This window comes from Onychostoma macrolepis, chromosome 11 (genome assembly GCF_012432095.1).
Source record: "Onychostoma macrolepis isolate SWU-2019 chromosome 11, ASM1243209v1, whole genome shotgun sequence".
NCBI lineage: Eukaryota > Metazoa > Chordata > Actinopteri > Cypriniformes > Cyprinidae > Onychostoma > Onychostoma macrolepis.
In genome coordinates this window covers 1,712,073-1,728,915 of record NC_081165.1, presented here as the reverse complement: position 1 = coordinate 1,728,915, position 16,843 = coordinate 1,712,073, and the positions used below count along the sequence as shown (strand labels likewise).

At 36.1% G+C, this 16,843-nt stretch overlaps 1 protein-coding gene across 1 annotated transcript; it reads right to left on the bottom strand.

Moving 5' to 3' along the window:
• Positions 1-63: 63 nt before the first annotated feature.
• Positions 64-14,209, bottom strand: itih3a.2 (inter-alpha-trypsin inhibitor heavy chain 3a, tandem duplicate 2). The gene is made up of 20 exons (XM_058791960.1): positions 14,096-14,209; positions 10,353-10,519; positions 10,132-10,236; positions 9,860-10,022; positions 9,658-9,768; positions 8,700-8,828; positions 8,500-8,616; positions 8,252-8,420; positions 7,945-8,061; positions 7,003-7,184; positions 6,708-6,893; positions 6,487-6,626; positions 6,249-6,406; positions 4,548-4,574; positions 4,333-4,425; positions 4,099-4,212; positions 3,791-3,992; positions 2,307-2,479; positions 499-610; positions 64-402 (listed from the first exon to the last, which is right to left on the bottom strand). The coding sequence occupies exons 1-20, from the start codon at positions 14,207-14,209 to the stop codon at positions 264-266; spliced, it is 2,718 nt and encodes a 905-aa protein (XP_058647943.1). The 3' UTR covers positions 64-263.
• Between the last annotated feature and the right edge of the window lie 2,634 nt (positions 14,210-16,843).

Below are 16,843 nucleotides of genomic sequence, written 5' to 3'. Positions count from 1 at the left end.
CTTTGGATGTAAAGATGGAGGATGGAAACACAAGACATGTTTGGAAAGGCAGTTTATTTTGAAGTCACTGAATGCCAGTGTATATATATATATATGTAAAAAAAAAAAAAAAAAAACTACTATCATTACCAGCTTTATAAACCAGCTTTGTCAGATTTCGCATTATATCCAAATAAACCCATCACATCATATACTTAAAACTACATGAAAGCTAACATGTACTTTGGGTGTAGTGCAAAGGTCGGTTGAGTGACAGATGTTGTCTATATTGTTTTGAAGAGACCAGAGACGATGTAGTCTGTGTGAATTCCATCGAGGAGCCCGGTGCCGTTATTGTGAATGAACCAGCAGGGCACATTTTCTCCGTTCTTCACGTCCTGTCTGAAATCTCTCTTCCAGCCCCTGGAGTCATGTGGAATTGAATGAAAAACTGAATGAATTTTCTGTCTCTCTTGAGGTGTGAATTCAACAATGCATTTTATGTTCGTCTTCATTCACCTGGTAACTGTGAGCTTGTTTCCTTTCACAAACATGTTGGCATCTTGTTTATCAGGGTCCTTGCCTGAAAACAAGTCACTGACCTCAAAGTTCAGCCCATGGTAGAACTGACCTGCAGTAAAAAAAGAGTCCAAAGAAAGCTGATGTTAAAGAGACAGTTCACCCAAAGATGAAAATTTGCTGTTAACCTCAGGCCATCAAAGATGTAAGCCACTTTTTTCTTCAGTTTTTTTTTTTTTTGAAGCTGAAATCATGGTTCTTGGTGATCGATGAGTCAAAAAACAAAGTAACACAATCAACACAAAATTAATATCTGTGGCTCCAGATGATATATTGAGGTGTTATGAAGCAAAATGATCAGTCTGTGCAAGAAACTGAACATTATCTACAACATTATTACCTGTAGGCCTAATCTATAGCCTGAGGTAAAAAGGTTCGGAGTGATGTCTGGTTTGTGAATGAATCATTTTGTTGAACCAGTTCTTTTAAGTGATGAAACAGTTCACCAAATCGAAACTTGCAGTATATCATTTAGAGCCAAAGTGATGGTGGCTGTTGACTTGCATTTTATGAATCATCAAGGACCACGGTTTTAGCTATACATCTTTACTGCTCTACACTGTAAAGAAAAAGTTGAGCCAACTTAAAATTTTAAGGCAACCAGCTTCAGCAGATTTTTGAGTTTGCTCAACTTATTTTTGTGGGAGATTCTCAAATTTTTGTTGTATAAACTTAAAACGACAAGTTGAGAAAACGCAAAAATCTGCTGAAGCTGTTTGCCTTAAAATTTTAAGTTGGCTCAACTTTTTTTTTTTTTTTTTTTTTTACAGTGTACTGAAGAAACAAATCACCAGCATCTTTGATGGCCTGAAGGTGAGTAAATTAACAGCAAAATTTTCATTTTTGGGTGATGTATCTCTTTAACGTCAGGATAACAGTAAATGAACTGGGTGGAGTGGTAGTGGCGTGAAGTTGCAGGAACACTCTGATACCGGTTCATAATGAACATATTCCCTACTTTTACATTTAGATTTTCTTTGCTATCATCTTTGCCTGTCATTTTTATATATGCTAATAATTTAACAAGTGTTCAGTATAAACTATTGCAAATGTCAACTTGAATGTCCTTTTTTTCCATACTGTACATTGTAATGTTGTGGTTCCCAAATTTATTTAGATAAGATAATAGAGAATTTTAATACTGGCCATTTATCAGTTATTGGTCATAGTTATTGGTTAGCATTTTAATGTCCATGCCTATTCATGTCAGCAAGACTTTTATTCATTTATTATTTTTGGAAAGACAGCCTGAAAATTCCAAAAAGAAAAAGTGCACTTCAAATGCCTGTATAATGCACTTAATTAACTGAAAAATAAATAAGTGGGGAATGCTGGACACTTAATGCAATGTAGCAGCTTTACTTGCAAACGTTATTTACTGAAGGGAAGGGGATTTCAAATTCTGATGCTGGATGACAAAATAAACCTTAGAAATTCATGCCCTAGACCAGGGATCTCCAACCCTGCTTCTGGGAATTTACTGTCCTGCAAACTTCAGTTCCAGCCCTGCTCCAACAAACTGCTTGTAATTATCAGGTAACCTTGAACACCTTGATCAGTTGAAACAGGTTTGTGGATAGTACATTGTACGCCATTTGGCACACAACTAACGAGTTGTGAAATGTTTGGAAAGACAAACAAACTTGAATGTTGGGATAATCAGATAATCACAGTATAATGAAAAAGTCATAACAAAGTTTTATCTATGTACAGTTCTTCTGCTAATATTTGAGAACATCTCATTTTACCAAGCAGGCCATGGACATTGCTTGAAAAGAGGTGACTGTCCAAGGTGTAGAACCCGAGGTAGTCTTGATGATATGGGTGCATCTTCCATATTTTGTGCAGGATAATAAGAAACTTGACTGAGTTCCTTAGGGTCACTGTTAAACTGCGATCTTTGATCACCTGCAGATCCATGCTGGAGAAAACAAAACAAAAAAATGGAGGATTGTGCTCAAAATTGAATTCTCGTAGAAGAATAATTCATGCCAAAATGTAAATTCTGCCAGAATTATTTTCTGAATCCATATGCTGTTGTTTTTTTTTTTTGGTTAATTTCAGTTTTAATTTTTTCAACTTTTCAACTATCCCTTAAAGGGGTCATCAGATGCACATTTTCCACAAGTTGGTATGATTCTTTAGGGTCTTAATGAAAAGTCTGTTACATAGTTTGGTTAAAATTTCTCAACGGTAGTGTAAAACAACACAGTTTTCACCCTGTCAAAAACAGCTCTGTCTACAGCAAGACGTTTTATTGCATGTTACTTTAAATGCAAATGAGCTCTGCTCACCACACCCCTTTCTTCCGAGCCACTCTCTGTGAGACAATAAACCTTAGCCGCATTCATTATGAAACTTGCTAACTAGCACATTATTAGGAAAGGTGATTTGCAAAGATTCATTAAAAACCTTACACTCCTTGTGGAGGTGAGGCTGGATCAGAAATGATTCGAGTGAAGATAGGTGCATTTAGGTAGATCGGGGGAGGATTCCCTTCAAAAACAAAAGTAATCCACTGTGTCTTCAGCGGCTCAGATGTCGGGAGTAAATGACAACTGCTATGTTCATTATTACATCCAACAACAGAACACCTCAATCGCTTAGGAGCCATTCTTGTCTACATCTGCTCTGGTGTCGAAACAATGGCGGATTGATGACAGCTCACTCAGGGCAGGTCTAGGATAAAACGCTAGTGTCAATCAAACAATTGTGGGAGGGCCTGGGTCTGTGTGACGCCACACATACAGGCATCTGAGGCAGTTGTGGCCTAATGGATAGGGGGTTGGACTTGTAACCCGAAGGTCATGGGTTCGAGTCTCAGGTCTGGCAGAAATTTTCGGTGGGGGGAGTGAATAATAATAATACCACGACTGAGGTGAGACCCTTGAGCAAGGCACCGAACCCCCAACTGCTCCCCGGGTTTCGCAGCACTGACTGCCCACTGCTCCGAGTGTGTGTGCACTTGGATGGGTTAAATGCAGAGTGCAAATTCCGAGAATGGGTCACCATACTTGGCCACACTTCACTTCATCTGAGAACGCCTCAATTTGAGAAGGGAAATGATTTAATGAGATCAAAAAAAAACACTGGGTGGATCTTTATCATTATAGGGTGGTTGTATACACACACTGCCAAAACACATTTCAGTTCAAACAACTTGTAAAAGTACATGTTGCATCCGATGACCCCTTTAAACACTGTTTAATATAAATGTATTTCTTTCACTTACTTCAGTCCTTCTAAAGTCTTGTTGTTAGTCCATGAGAATTTTGCCTGTTTTCCCTTTTCAGACACTAAGATCTCCTTTGTGCTCACCATCAATCTGATGCCAAACTTCTCATGAACAATCCCAAAGTGCCCAAAATAGGTGTGCATCTTGGTCCCTGGAATGACCTTTTTATCTCCAATGATCTGGCCATTCACTACAATGCCTGAATATGATTAAATATGAGAAGAAAGAGAATAAACCTAGTCATAAACCTAGTCACAATTACCCACAACTAAACTTTTGTCTTGTTTTTTGACAGAATGAATCACCTGTAAGTGGGTCTCTAACCAGGTTGAAAATGGTACCAGGTTTGTCATCAATGTTGAAGCACAGAGCATCATTCTGATCTGGCAGCTCAATGATGAAGTGTGGATCTCCATCAACTCCAAGACAACAAGAGACAACTCATGACTAACATGTCAGATATTTTTCTTTACAGTAAAAGTTCTCTTTAAAATGTATTCAAACTACAAAAAATAAATAAATAAACAAGAAGACCTCACCAAAATAGGAGGCGAGTAAGTTTTGGGGTTTTAGTCCTTGGCCTAGGTGAGCTCTGCCAGGCATTTGAGGTAGAGCATAGATGGCACTTACATCTTCAAGTAGTTGTGTAGTTGTGAGATAGAGACAGTGTTCATTCCAGAGATTTTGTAACACAATTAATATAAGACACTTCTTAATGTTCATAATGATGATGTTCCAGTCAAATTCCTCTTACCATGTTCTGTTGTGTCCTCTCGCTGATCTGTGAATCAAAAGAACACATTGTTAATTTGTCACAATAGCCCCTCTTCAGTCAGTCACATTTTTGGGCCATCAGCATAATCATTATAAAATTCAAGCCCAAAGAATTTGAGTATTCATTCAATTATATACATCCATTATATTGTCAGTGGCTTCTACAAAATACAATGTATGTGCAGTTCAACTTCTGGGAGTTGGAGGTGTATAAGTTTTTATCAGCCCACAAGGAAACAAAGGTAGTTTTACTAGGTACTAGGCTGGTACAATTAATAGGTTCTAGAAAGAACTAGTTTCTGGATTTGTTGAAGTTGATGACATTTGTCGAGGGTACATTTGGAAATGATTGTGCCATCAAATTTTGATTTACCTACCTGTGAGCTGCATAAACACTACTTGTCTAAAGTTTAGAGCACCTCCATTTTCTGAATTAGAAAAAGAGGCTTGCCTTGGACATGAAGCACCGTCAGTGGACTACTGGAAAGGTACTTTTAAAAAGTTCTAGTTGTTTATGTGTTGTATGCTTTATTTCAAAGTACACTGAGACATTAAACTGCATAATTCGAATCCAAGTGTGTGTGAAATTCCGTGTGATGGATGCATGAGGTGAAAATTTCCCTGCATGGATTTCACATCATAGCTTGAACACACCAATAAACCTGCCTAGTTTGAAAGTGACCTCTAGTAGCTAGTGCTTCATGAATCTCTACATCATTGAAAATGGACAATGGACCTCCTTTGGCCTTTGTAGTGTGACTGTGACCTCCCTAGTAAAAGAGTAATATAGAATACATTATTACATACTAAGTATAGTTCAAATCTATTAACATATTTACTGACATGTTGCTCGATACTTACTGATATAAAAAATATAATTAAACTTTATTTGGAGTACTACTTGTGCACAGTGCACATTTCTTAATATTAAGCCTAACATGTGTTTTAATGTCACTATTGATGATGACTGTATGACCTTTGAATAATATCGGTCTTTAAATGCAAGACATTTAAAGTGTACATGAAGTATACTTGCAATAGTTCCACTTTAGCACAGTCAAATACACAAATACACATCTTTAGTTACTTCATCACAATTAAACTGTATTAGTTGTTCCAATTTAGTAGAATTTAAGTATGCCAGTTTAGTGTAACAAAAGAACAATTGCACGTTGTTTTTATTAAGTACATAAATATCATTATAAATCTACTATATTTGTAGTAGATTTAGCATGAAGAAAATCTATTTCAAATACATTATAGTATTTTTCACTATAAGGTTACACTCTTAAAAAGAAAGGTGCTTAAAAGGTTCTTAACAGCGATGCCATAGAAGAACCATTTTTGGTTCCACAAAGTACCATTCAGTCAAAGGTTCTATAAAGAACCATCTCTTTCTTATCTTTTTATAATCTGAAGAACCTTTCACAACAAATAACCTTTTGTGAAACAGAACGGTTCTGCAGATGTTAAAGGTTCTTTATGGAACCATTTAGACAAAAAGGTTCTTCTATGGCATCGTGAAACATCTTTAGGTCTGGCATTGTGAGACAGTCTTATTAGGCTAATATCTTTATGTAAAAAAGCAGAAGAAAGAAAGTCATACAGGTTTGGAACAACATAAGGGTAAGTAAATGATGACAGAATTTTCATCTCTTTAAAGTTAAAAAACTGCAAGTACCTTCAGTCAGCTTGTCAGCAATGAGTGTTTCATCTTCATCTTCGGTCTCTGGTTTGGTGACCACCATGGAGGTAAGCGGCGTGACAAAGTTATATCTCAGAGAAAGGTCTAGAGCTTGAGCTGTGATGTTCTCCTTGTCTTCTGGGGAGCATGTCTCTCTGTTAACACATGTTATTGGAAACTGTATTATATTTATCATTCTCAGGTAATATTAGAAATATTGGAGTGCATGTTTGACCTTTTATCCAAGAGCTGCTGGATGGACAGATATGCCCATAGTCGCTCTGTGAAATCCCCAAAGATGTACTCCTGATCAGGAAACACACTGTCCCACTCTTCAGCAATAGCTAGACCCTCAACCACAAACTGGTCTCCCAGCTGAAATCAGGTGTATGGCACTAATGAAACAGTACAATCAAACAGATTTTTATTTAATAGCTAATAGTTTGTTTCCCTTACCCCATTTGCTGATACTTCAGTCTGAAAGGTGTTGGTCTCAAGTTCTTGTAGACGTCCAGCTACAACAATCTCAGAGCCTTTGAAGAACTGTCTAAAGTGACTTTGTGTCAAGTCAGTTACAGCGTTGCCAGGATAATCGAGATTCACCTCTAAGAGAAGTGGAGTAGCCACCTCGTCATAAAAACCCTAGAGACATAGAAAATCATTCAGGACCTGGATGCAATCTGGATCAGGTTACATTTATTGAACATATTTATTGAATACAGTAACATTATATTTTATTGTGTGAGAATACCTGTAGTTGAAGGACAGCATCAGAGGCCTCATATACTCTTCGAGCGAGTCCATCGTTCTGCTTGGCCAATGTGTCCAGAAGGCTGTAGTCCACATCATAGCCAAAGCCCAAACAAAAGAGACTCATGCTTCCATTAATAGCATTATGGATATTTTCTTGGATTTTGGATAGATCTTGCTGGCCTTAAACACACATTATTCATTGCAGATTGTTAAATTGATTGCTAAATCAGATTGTTTAGGCTACATTTAGACTTCTATTATAACATATTAGATGTTTAGTCCTGTCTGTTTACAATGCCTTAAAAAATTGCATTACACAAGAATCATATAAATTTCTTTCGCAAAGTTGAATTCTAGCGCATGTGTCTTGAATTGAACAACTTTTTACTTCAAGTTCAAGTTGAGCTTTATTGTCATTTACTACATGCGGGGGCATACAGTGGAACTAAATGTCGTGCCTCACAGGACCACGGTGCTACATAAATACAGGCATACAGCAATGAAGTAAAACAATATAAACCTATATACAACTATCCTACTGATAGATTTTGACTATAAATATAGTTATATAAATATACTATATATAAAATCTTTTTTACCTATACATAAACTAAAAAATACAAACTATACAAACTGTACGAATGCTTCAGATAAATACTGTACATGTGCGAAGTTCTTGACGTGGAATCTTAAAAATGTGTGCTTATATGTAAGGTGCTGCAAAACATAAACTATTATATCCATTATATATTTATTATATCTATTTTACCCTGATTTTTTTTTTTCTATGAAGCCATAACACTCTCTTGTACACAGTTTGAAAACTACTGTTCTAAAGCATATTGAATGCCAAACAAAGACAACATTAATTTATTAATAATTATTACCAAAGAAAAAAGTATTTTAAAACGGTTTTGTATTCTGCAAGGTCAATACACACCAGAACTGGGTCGGCCATCAGTGAGTAGAATGATCATGGACATATCTGGGAAAGAGTCACTTTTTTCTGAGGTAAGCATGTCCACCGCATACAAAAGGCCATTGTTTATATCAGTCACTAATGGAAAAATATGAGAGAATATTTAATGCAGCATCAGTAAAACATAAAACCAGTAATTTACTGCAAAATAAAGACTTGCTGTACTGGGTTACTTGAGAGCCATGGCTCAATATGTCAGAGTACTTACAGCTAGGCTATGATTTCAATCTTTAGGGTTTAGAGTCCTTTTATTTCACTTCATACTTACTGTGTCTTGCTTCAATAGTCTTGACAAATTCTTTCGCTTCTGTCACATTCTCTGGTGTAGCTTTGCTAAGAAATGGTCTCCACGACTCTATAGTGTCATCAAACGTGACCAGCCCAAAGTAATCATCTTCATGCAGTTCACTTAATATAGTCATCAGAGCTTCTCGAGTCTACCAACAGAGATAATCAGCAGATAATTCAAATGTACACACTAGGAGGAGAATATAGGAAAGTGTTCATTTGACTCGCCTGTTTCATCTTCTCTCCCTCCATGGAGCCACTTCGGTCTATCACAAATACCACATTTTTAGGTATTTGTGGCAAATCATCTGGGGCAAAAAAGTGTACAAAGTAGCCATTTATTATCTGAAACAGAAACACGAGAACATTCGAATAAGGCATGATTAGTAAGAAATTCATTGTGAGAACAGGCTTAGTTGATACTGTACCTGAATTTCACCTATATCCTGTGGGTGGTTCACATCATATCTGATGAATAAATCTCCGTCAATTAATGTTTCTTCGCAGGCTGAGCATGTCTTTTGCTGATCCAGTGTAGGAGAGAAGTACACATGTGCCTGAAGAGGATCATAGAGGATCAATGTTACAAGCATAGCGGGAAGTGTTTCTTCTAGTAGTTAAACATTTTTTTTTTTATTTAAACTGTGTTTTTAGGCTCTTTATTGGTAAGGTTAAAGATACTTAATGATTAAACATTTATCACTAGATCAAAATACTTCTTTCTAGAAACAGTCGCATGGTTAGGACAGTGTTGTTAGGTGGAGCTAGTCAATGAAACTAAACTAGTTTCCAGGTAATTGCAATAGTCTTCAGGTTTCAGATTATAATTCAAAATTATGAAGTCACAGTTACAAGTTATAAAGCAATGAGAAATACTCACAATTGTGATAAAGTTGCAATTATGAGAAATACAAAACAAAATTGGTTAGATGAAGTCACAATTTGATAAATAATCCATGACTGTCAGTCTCAGTAGTCAATTCTGTAGTCAAGTCGCTATTACAAGATGTAAACGTGCAACTTTAAGAAATGTTTGCAATTACAAGAAATCATTACAATTAAAATAAAGTCACAAAAGTTGGCACTGCCTCTTTATTTAAATTATGTATGTATGCATGCATGTTATTTATTTATTTATTTTATTTAGTTTGGTTTGGCTTTTTGTTTTGTTTTATTAAGGTATAAACAGGCGTCCATATCAATTAACCAGTGTTAGAAGATTATTAGGTAAATGAGATTAAACTGTACTTTTTTGTAAGAAATTAAGTTTCAGGTTTAATTGATTGATTGATTTGGTTTGGCTTTTTGTTTTTTTGAGTAAGGCATAAACAGGCTTTCATTTTAATTAACCAATGTTAGGGGATTGTTGGAAACTTTCATATGAACCTTTTTATCAGTAACAGTTTTCTTCACTAGAGGCAGCAGTTCATTGGTGATGAATGTCCCGTTGATGTCCACAAACGCAATTCCGTTAGGTTCATAGATATCTACCACAATCTGTGGATGAGAGACACGACCGATATAACATAGCTTCCAACATTTAAATAATTCATCTGAATATGTGCAATGAAAGAGTTTGAGAGAGAACCTCAAAATTCTGAACCAGCTGTTTCGGTCGGACACCTATCATGATCTCATAGCTGCCAAGATGGCGTTGCAGCAGCTCTTCGTAAGTAAGAGTGAATGTGACTCGACTCTGGGGTGCGATGTTCACGGACACAGAAAACTTCTCCATGTTCCTTCCCGAAGCCCTAAAAGGCAAAAACAACTCTCATTTCTGATAAGTGAGATTAGCAAATACTGAAAAGCAAATGTGTACTCTGTCGGCATTCCAGAGCTTTGCCAATGACCTGTACTTACTTAACCAGGCCAGCAGTTTGGCCGGATGACACAGCACTCTCATACTGCTGCCTGGCCTGCTCTTTTTCCTTCACCTCGCTGACATATATCCTGCCCTCAATCTCTCTAAAAAAACAAACACAAAATATTTCATGAGGCACTAGTTGGTTTTGAGCATGCCAGAAAAAGATTGTGAGTGTAATATATATATTTATAGCTTGTGCAATGAAAGGAGGACTAACATGCTAAAGTTGGTGATGAAGGCCGTTTTTGGTAAGTCCACCTCAAAGAACACTTCCTGTGATGCATTGGCTGTGTTCAGGGCTTTGGTGGTCATGACTGTGTGAGCAAAACGAGATGCGACCTTGCAGTCCACTCGCATACTTTGGACTTCTATCTGAGAGAGAGACTAATAGATAGTAAGATACAGTTAGAGAATCTATTGTACAGTAATAGAAATATTGAACTTATATATAATATATGTATATGGTCAAAGCTTCAGAATAAATTATTTTCTTTTATAACTTGGATGATATCCTCAACATCCGAGAAGATTTTTGATTTCAGTGCTGCATGTTAAATTTATATTTTATAACTGTAGTTATGACAACTCTCAGGATAGATTGTAAAATCTTTATTAACGTTAATAAAATGTGCACAGGTTTGGTTTTGGCAGACTATGGGCCCTATCATACACCCGGCGCAATGCGGTGCAAAGCGCGGCGCAAGTGTTTTTGCTAGTTTCAGCCCAACGCAGTTCTCATTTTCCCATCCTGCACCGCGTTGTTTAAATAGCAAATGCATTTGCGCCCATTTGTGCGCCCATGGGTGTGCTGGTCTAAAAAAGAGGTGTGTTCAGGCGCATTGTTTGTGCGTTGCCATTTTGAGGAACTGAAAATAGTCTGCGCCATAGATCAACTCAAACCTGGTCTAAAGTCAATGGCGCAATATTTATTTGTTTTTGTTATTTAACCCCTTAACTGTCACTCACAGTTTTGAACATAGACATTATAGTGCACTATTCAAATTTAAATTTTTATAATTCATGAATGAAAACATTTTGTAACATGATTTTGATGTACCATTTCCATGGTAATGCAATGTCTGATTTTAAAATGGGTTTCAAAGGATGAATTTTGAGATTTTAAGTTTTCAACTAATATATAATTTCTTATGATTTCTAAAGCGTGATAGAGAAAAAGGCAAAAAAGAAGACTTTCTGTGACAAAGGTCAGAACTCCTATTATGATGTAGATTTTTCAGGTGCACTCTTGTCATAAATTAATCTATTACTTTTCCTACATAATTTTTTACCAAAAAAAGTGGTAAAATACCTATTTAGGAGTCTTAGACCTTTCCAACGATATATAGTTTGTCATGATTAGATTAGGATTTAATTGTAAAATAGTGAAGTAAACGTAGGCGTCCCACAGGGTGGACGGTAACAGTTAAGAGGTTAAAGAGCGTTAATAGAAAATGCGCCTCTGGTTGGGTCCACAACACGCGTTCACTTTGCTTATTACATACAGCAGCAGCACACAAACATGCCAAATATTAAAAATGAAAGGATTACAGTGTAAAATAATATTTTTGTGTAGGCTACATAAATATAAAAATGTCATACATGTCATAATGGATAGTCATTGCGTGTATCAGAATTAGCCTACCTATTTTCTCGCGCATGAGCAGATACGTTTGCTCTCTGGAGACGTGTTCAGTCTGTGAGCCTTAAAATTCCGCAGTTTAAATAGCGAATCCGCCATGGCGTGAGCGCAACTCGCTCTTAAAGGGAATGGGAGATGAGACTCTGATTGGTTTATTGCACGTTATGCCCAAAACCACACCCATTACTCATTAAGAGAATAGGGACAACCCTTTTAGACCATGTGCCTGGAGCGCCGACTGTTTTTCCCGTCGTTATACTAGCATAAGTGGATTCGGAAACGTCCTAAGTGCACCTGTGCCGTGTGCTTTAGACCATGCGCTTAGATCACTAAAATAGGGCCCTGTATCTGCTACATTGTCACTGCACAGCAAGTAAACTTGTTTCTGCTAAATGCTCGGATCTTATAATTAAAAGGAAACATGCTGCTGCTGCTAGAAAAAGGAAGATCCTCGTAGGAGATCTATAGGCAGGTGGTGCTGGGGAGGAGGAGGCTATGAGAACAGGCATTTCGCACAGACATAGCATTAATTGAATACGTCCTGGTTATGTAGGTAAACAATATTGAATACATGAATCCGATTGGCTGGAAACATTGAATTGAATGAACCATTTAGAATGCAAGTAGAGTTTCATGGCTGAACTATTAATTTTTATGACTTTGCAAAGCCATGCTCACCACTGCTTGTTTGCATAATCCAAAATAGTGTCTACTAGAGGCATGTGATTTAAGACCAAGAGGTGATTAAGCCTGTTTACACCAAGATGAATGTTCGGTGTCAAAATTCAGTGTGACTGTTCAAACTCACATGAAAATTCACATGCTTACATGCTTATTCAAATGCTTACTCATTGCACTTCAAAACCTGGCCATAAAATTCACACTTATGACCAGATCTGCAGCGGATGCATAAAACTAATCCTTGGTGGCATTCATGAACAGGCTATTTTGCCAAGCGATAATAAATAGGAATAATTCGGAACCAGCTCTCTAGTCTCTGTACTCTTGATCAACACCATTGCAAATACAAAAATATGAACGGCTGTTTGAAAACATCTGTCCACCATATTTTTAATGCATAAACAGACACGGCCATTCTTAACTTTTGACATTCTTAACATTCTTAAGACTGGTGTCAGCTGCTTTCAGTTATTTTAGCTGTACAAAAACAGCCTACTTCCGCATTGAAAAATAAGGTGGATAAACGCCACCTACTGTCAGAGAGTGAATTTACTTTTTCATTCAGGCTGTGTGCCATTTTTTTTTTTTCATACAACATTTGTATTGGTGTGAACAGGACTTTTAAGCATAGTTGTGTTTTCTTTTAAAAAATTTTTTAGGTCACCTTTTCCACACGTATCAGATTTGTGTGTTGTTCCAAGACAACATTCCCAGCTGTCCCTTCCTGATGTTAGTCTTGTTCAAAGAAGTATGTCAGTCACTTTTTTGAGGGAAAAACGTTTGATAACATTGTTGATTTTGTTTAATTTTCTAATCAGATTTTGCTTAACAGTTAAATGACCCTAAATGTCACTGCTGCGAAGTACTTTATCTAGTCAAAATACATCAAAAGAGTTGGAACAGTCTTCAGAATTTACTTATATGGTAACTTTATATGAGGGAACAACTTGTGATATATGACAGAATATATATATATATATATATATATATATATATATATTGGGAAGGTTACTTTGGAAATGTAATAGGTTACAGATTACAAGTTACTCTATTTAAAATGTAATAGTGTACATATTTTAATTACTTTATTAAATCAATGTAATTGATTGCATTTGATTACATTTTTGATTACTTTTATAAATTTCTAATGTTTTCAACTCAGAATCAGTTAATCAACTTTCAGACAGGTTGTAGCCTAAAGCTTTCTCAAGCTTTCAGCCGAAATGTAGGTTGATGTAACTGGCAGATGTGGTGCGCTGCAAATGCAAACAAGCAAAAGCATCACAATTGCATCGCTTTACTAAACTGTGGCATCATGCAGATCAGAAACAGGCAAGGGAACGAATCTTATTCAACATATCCTAGCTTTTTTACAGATGATATTCAGATGTAACCCCCTTTGTAATCATTCACATTTTCATAAGTAACTGTAATTTAATTACACACATTTCTGTTCTCAGTAACTGTAACAGATGGACAGACAGACAGACAGATAGACAGATAGATAGATAGATAGATAGATAGATAGATAGATAGATAGATAGATAGATAGATAGATACGGGAAGAATTAAAAGAAACAAATGACACTCACCAGCGTTGCACTCTTGATATAGACTTGAGAAACTGAAAAAAACCTTACCTGTTTTTCTGAATTATTGTTTTGATCTCTGTTGGTCATAGTGTCTTGAGCTTTAGCAGTAAGAATCACACAAATACACACACACATCCACAGCATGACTTTCACTGCAGACATGGTGAAGCCTGGTCCAACTGATTTCAGTGCTGGGTGTAAATGTTCTTAAATGAGAGTGAAATGAAGAGAGAGAGACGGATGAATGACCGCCTGTGTGTGTTGTACAGGCACTATAAGTGTTGCCAAAGGGGTGTGCGAGTGTGCCCAATAATCTAGTACATTCTCCACTGCCTACCCACTCCACCCAGAACAGACATCCATCCGTCTGTCCATCCATATATGGGTGATTCTTAGACTATGGGCACTTTTATGTTCTTTGGTCATATTTTTAAAAATACATATAATTTTGGACAAATTCCTCTTTCTTTGTCAAAACCACCTTAAAAAAGTTTCACTACCTTTCTATTATGATTTTTTCATACTTTTCAACCACCTTATAGGTGTCAAAATCACCATTTTCTCCTTGTCGCACATCCAGACTTTTAAACTTCAACAATGAAAATACAGTTTAAAAATATGACTTATCTGGTAACTATTAATGCACCTGAATTAAGCACTAGTAAAATAATTAAAATACATTATAACATTTAATGTGAGACCACTATCAATATTACTTTTTATACAAAATATAGCTGTCGCACAGTATTGGTGTCATTTCCACCACAACACTGTAATGTCCCTTTAAAAAGTTTGTGTAAAAGATTGTTTAGGTGGTTTCTATGGAAATGTTCAGTGACAGAAGAGCACATGTTGGACATGGAGGGAATTTAAATTTTCATCAACAACAAATGAAGAAAAATCAAGGTAAATATTGCTTGATTCAATTCAATTCAATTCAAGTTTATTTGTATAGCGCTTTTTACGTATAGCGCTTGATCAGTTAATATATTACTATATTTATTCTACGTCATTTCCAAACATGCTGTACTTTCAAGGGTGTTTTTAAAAAGCTAAAAATTTTAAGTTAAAAAGAGTATTTTGCATGCATGAAATGCTAAGTATTAATTCAATTCTAATCAGTGAAGCTATCTTCCATTTTTTCACAAAAAAAATACAGAAATGTCATTTCCACCACAGTCATTTACACCACATGGCCTCTGTGGTGGAAATGACATTTATGGTTACGAAGTACAATTGATATGTTTAATGACTTTGTGAATTGAGTTTAATGAGCGTGATGAGTTTAAGACCTTTCTAATAAATATTTCTACTGTTTCTCTACATTCACGTTAATTCATTGTCATTTCCACAACAACCTGTCATTTCCATTACCACACACATTTTTTTTTTAAATATTTAAAAAGTTTTCATCACACATTAAAAACTGGGAAAACTAGTTACAAAATGATCTTAGACAATTCTTGAGTGGCATAAGTTATTCTATTTTTAAATAACAGCTGTATATTGAGATGTGATGGAAATGACATTTGTTCATTGCAGGCCGGAAAAAAGGTTAAAATATTAACATTTTCTCTTGTAATCTAAGTTTGTCCTCTTACAGACCTTAAAACTAGACAAATTATTTAAACTTATGAGACTGTTGCGTGACTTTTGAACAATTTTTTTTTATTCAACTTCACAAGGCTAAAAGTGCCCCTAGTTGAAGAAACGCCCATATATCCTCTGTCTGTCTGTACCATGTCTGTCAGTGGCAGGAAAAAGTATATGAAGCTATTAGATTTGGTTGGTTTTCTGTGTTAATTGGTCATAAAATGGCATCTGATCTACATCAAAGTCACAAATATAGGCAAACGCAATGTGCTTAAGCTAAAAACACACAAACAACTATTACTGTCTTTATAGAACACATCATATTAAACAGTTAAACTGTCCACTGGTCTACAGAAATATCCTCTAGGTACTGCACATTCTTTGGTTTTCCAAACTCTAAAATATACAAAATGTATAAGTTAGTTTTCTCAGCAGTTGGGTGTAAAGTAAAAATGTAAAGTATTAAAAATGTATTTTAATTCATAAAAAAAAAAAAAAAAAAGTTTATACTCTATATTTTCTAATCATCTGTGAAACAAGCATTTGACCATCATAGAGTTTTGCAAGTTCTGATGTGAGACTGCTGATGTGCTTTGCCTCTAAAGTTCTGTTTTTTCTCTAAAGAAACTCTTTAGACCCTCTGTTTGCTTGAATAACTCACACAGAACCTCTCATTTATCAGAGGTAACTCCTCTATACCGTATGTACTGAGAGAGAGAGAGTTAATGTGCCATAAGTTGTACCCGAAAGCAGCCAAATGACAAGCAATCAAGCTGCTGAGAGAAATAGAGAGACGAGAGTGATCAAGTGTGTCAATGAGTCTGTTCATGGTTTTCTGGACTCTAGTGTGTCATGTCTGGTCAGCATTGCTAGGGCGCTAGAGTGTTTGCGTGTGTTTTGGTATTCTCACCACTCCCTCTTTAACAAGGCTGAAGTCAGATATGATGTCATTCTTCAAAAGGTAAACATTCAGTCAGCACTGAAGCAACACAACTCAGGGATGGCTGCAAACGTGCCCTTACTGTGAATCCAAAATTATTGCCGGGACTACCTCTATAGCTCTCATCTCATTCCTCTCATATAGCAACCAGCATATAGACTAAAATAGAGTTTTTATAATGAAATCTACCTAAAAAAAAATTAATTCGTTGTGTGTATATATATATATATACACACACACACACACGCATACACACTAAAAAA

Coding starts and splice junctions, on each gene's coding strand:
- itih3a.2 (XM_058791960.1), bottom strand. CDS start 14,209: ATGTCTGCAGTGAAAGTCATGCTGTGGATGTGTGTGTGTATTTGTGTG. Junction 8,421..8,499: donor AGGGAGAGAAGATGAAACAG/GCGAGTCAAATG, acceptor CTCTGTTGGTAG/ACTCGAGAAGCTCTGATGAC. Junction 4,213..4,332: donor CTTACTCGCCTCCTATTTTG/GTGAGGTCTTCT, acceptor GTTGTCTTGGAG/TTGATGGAGATCCACACTTC.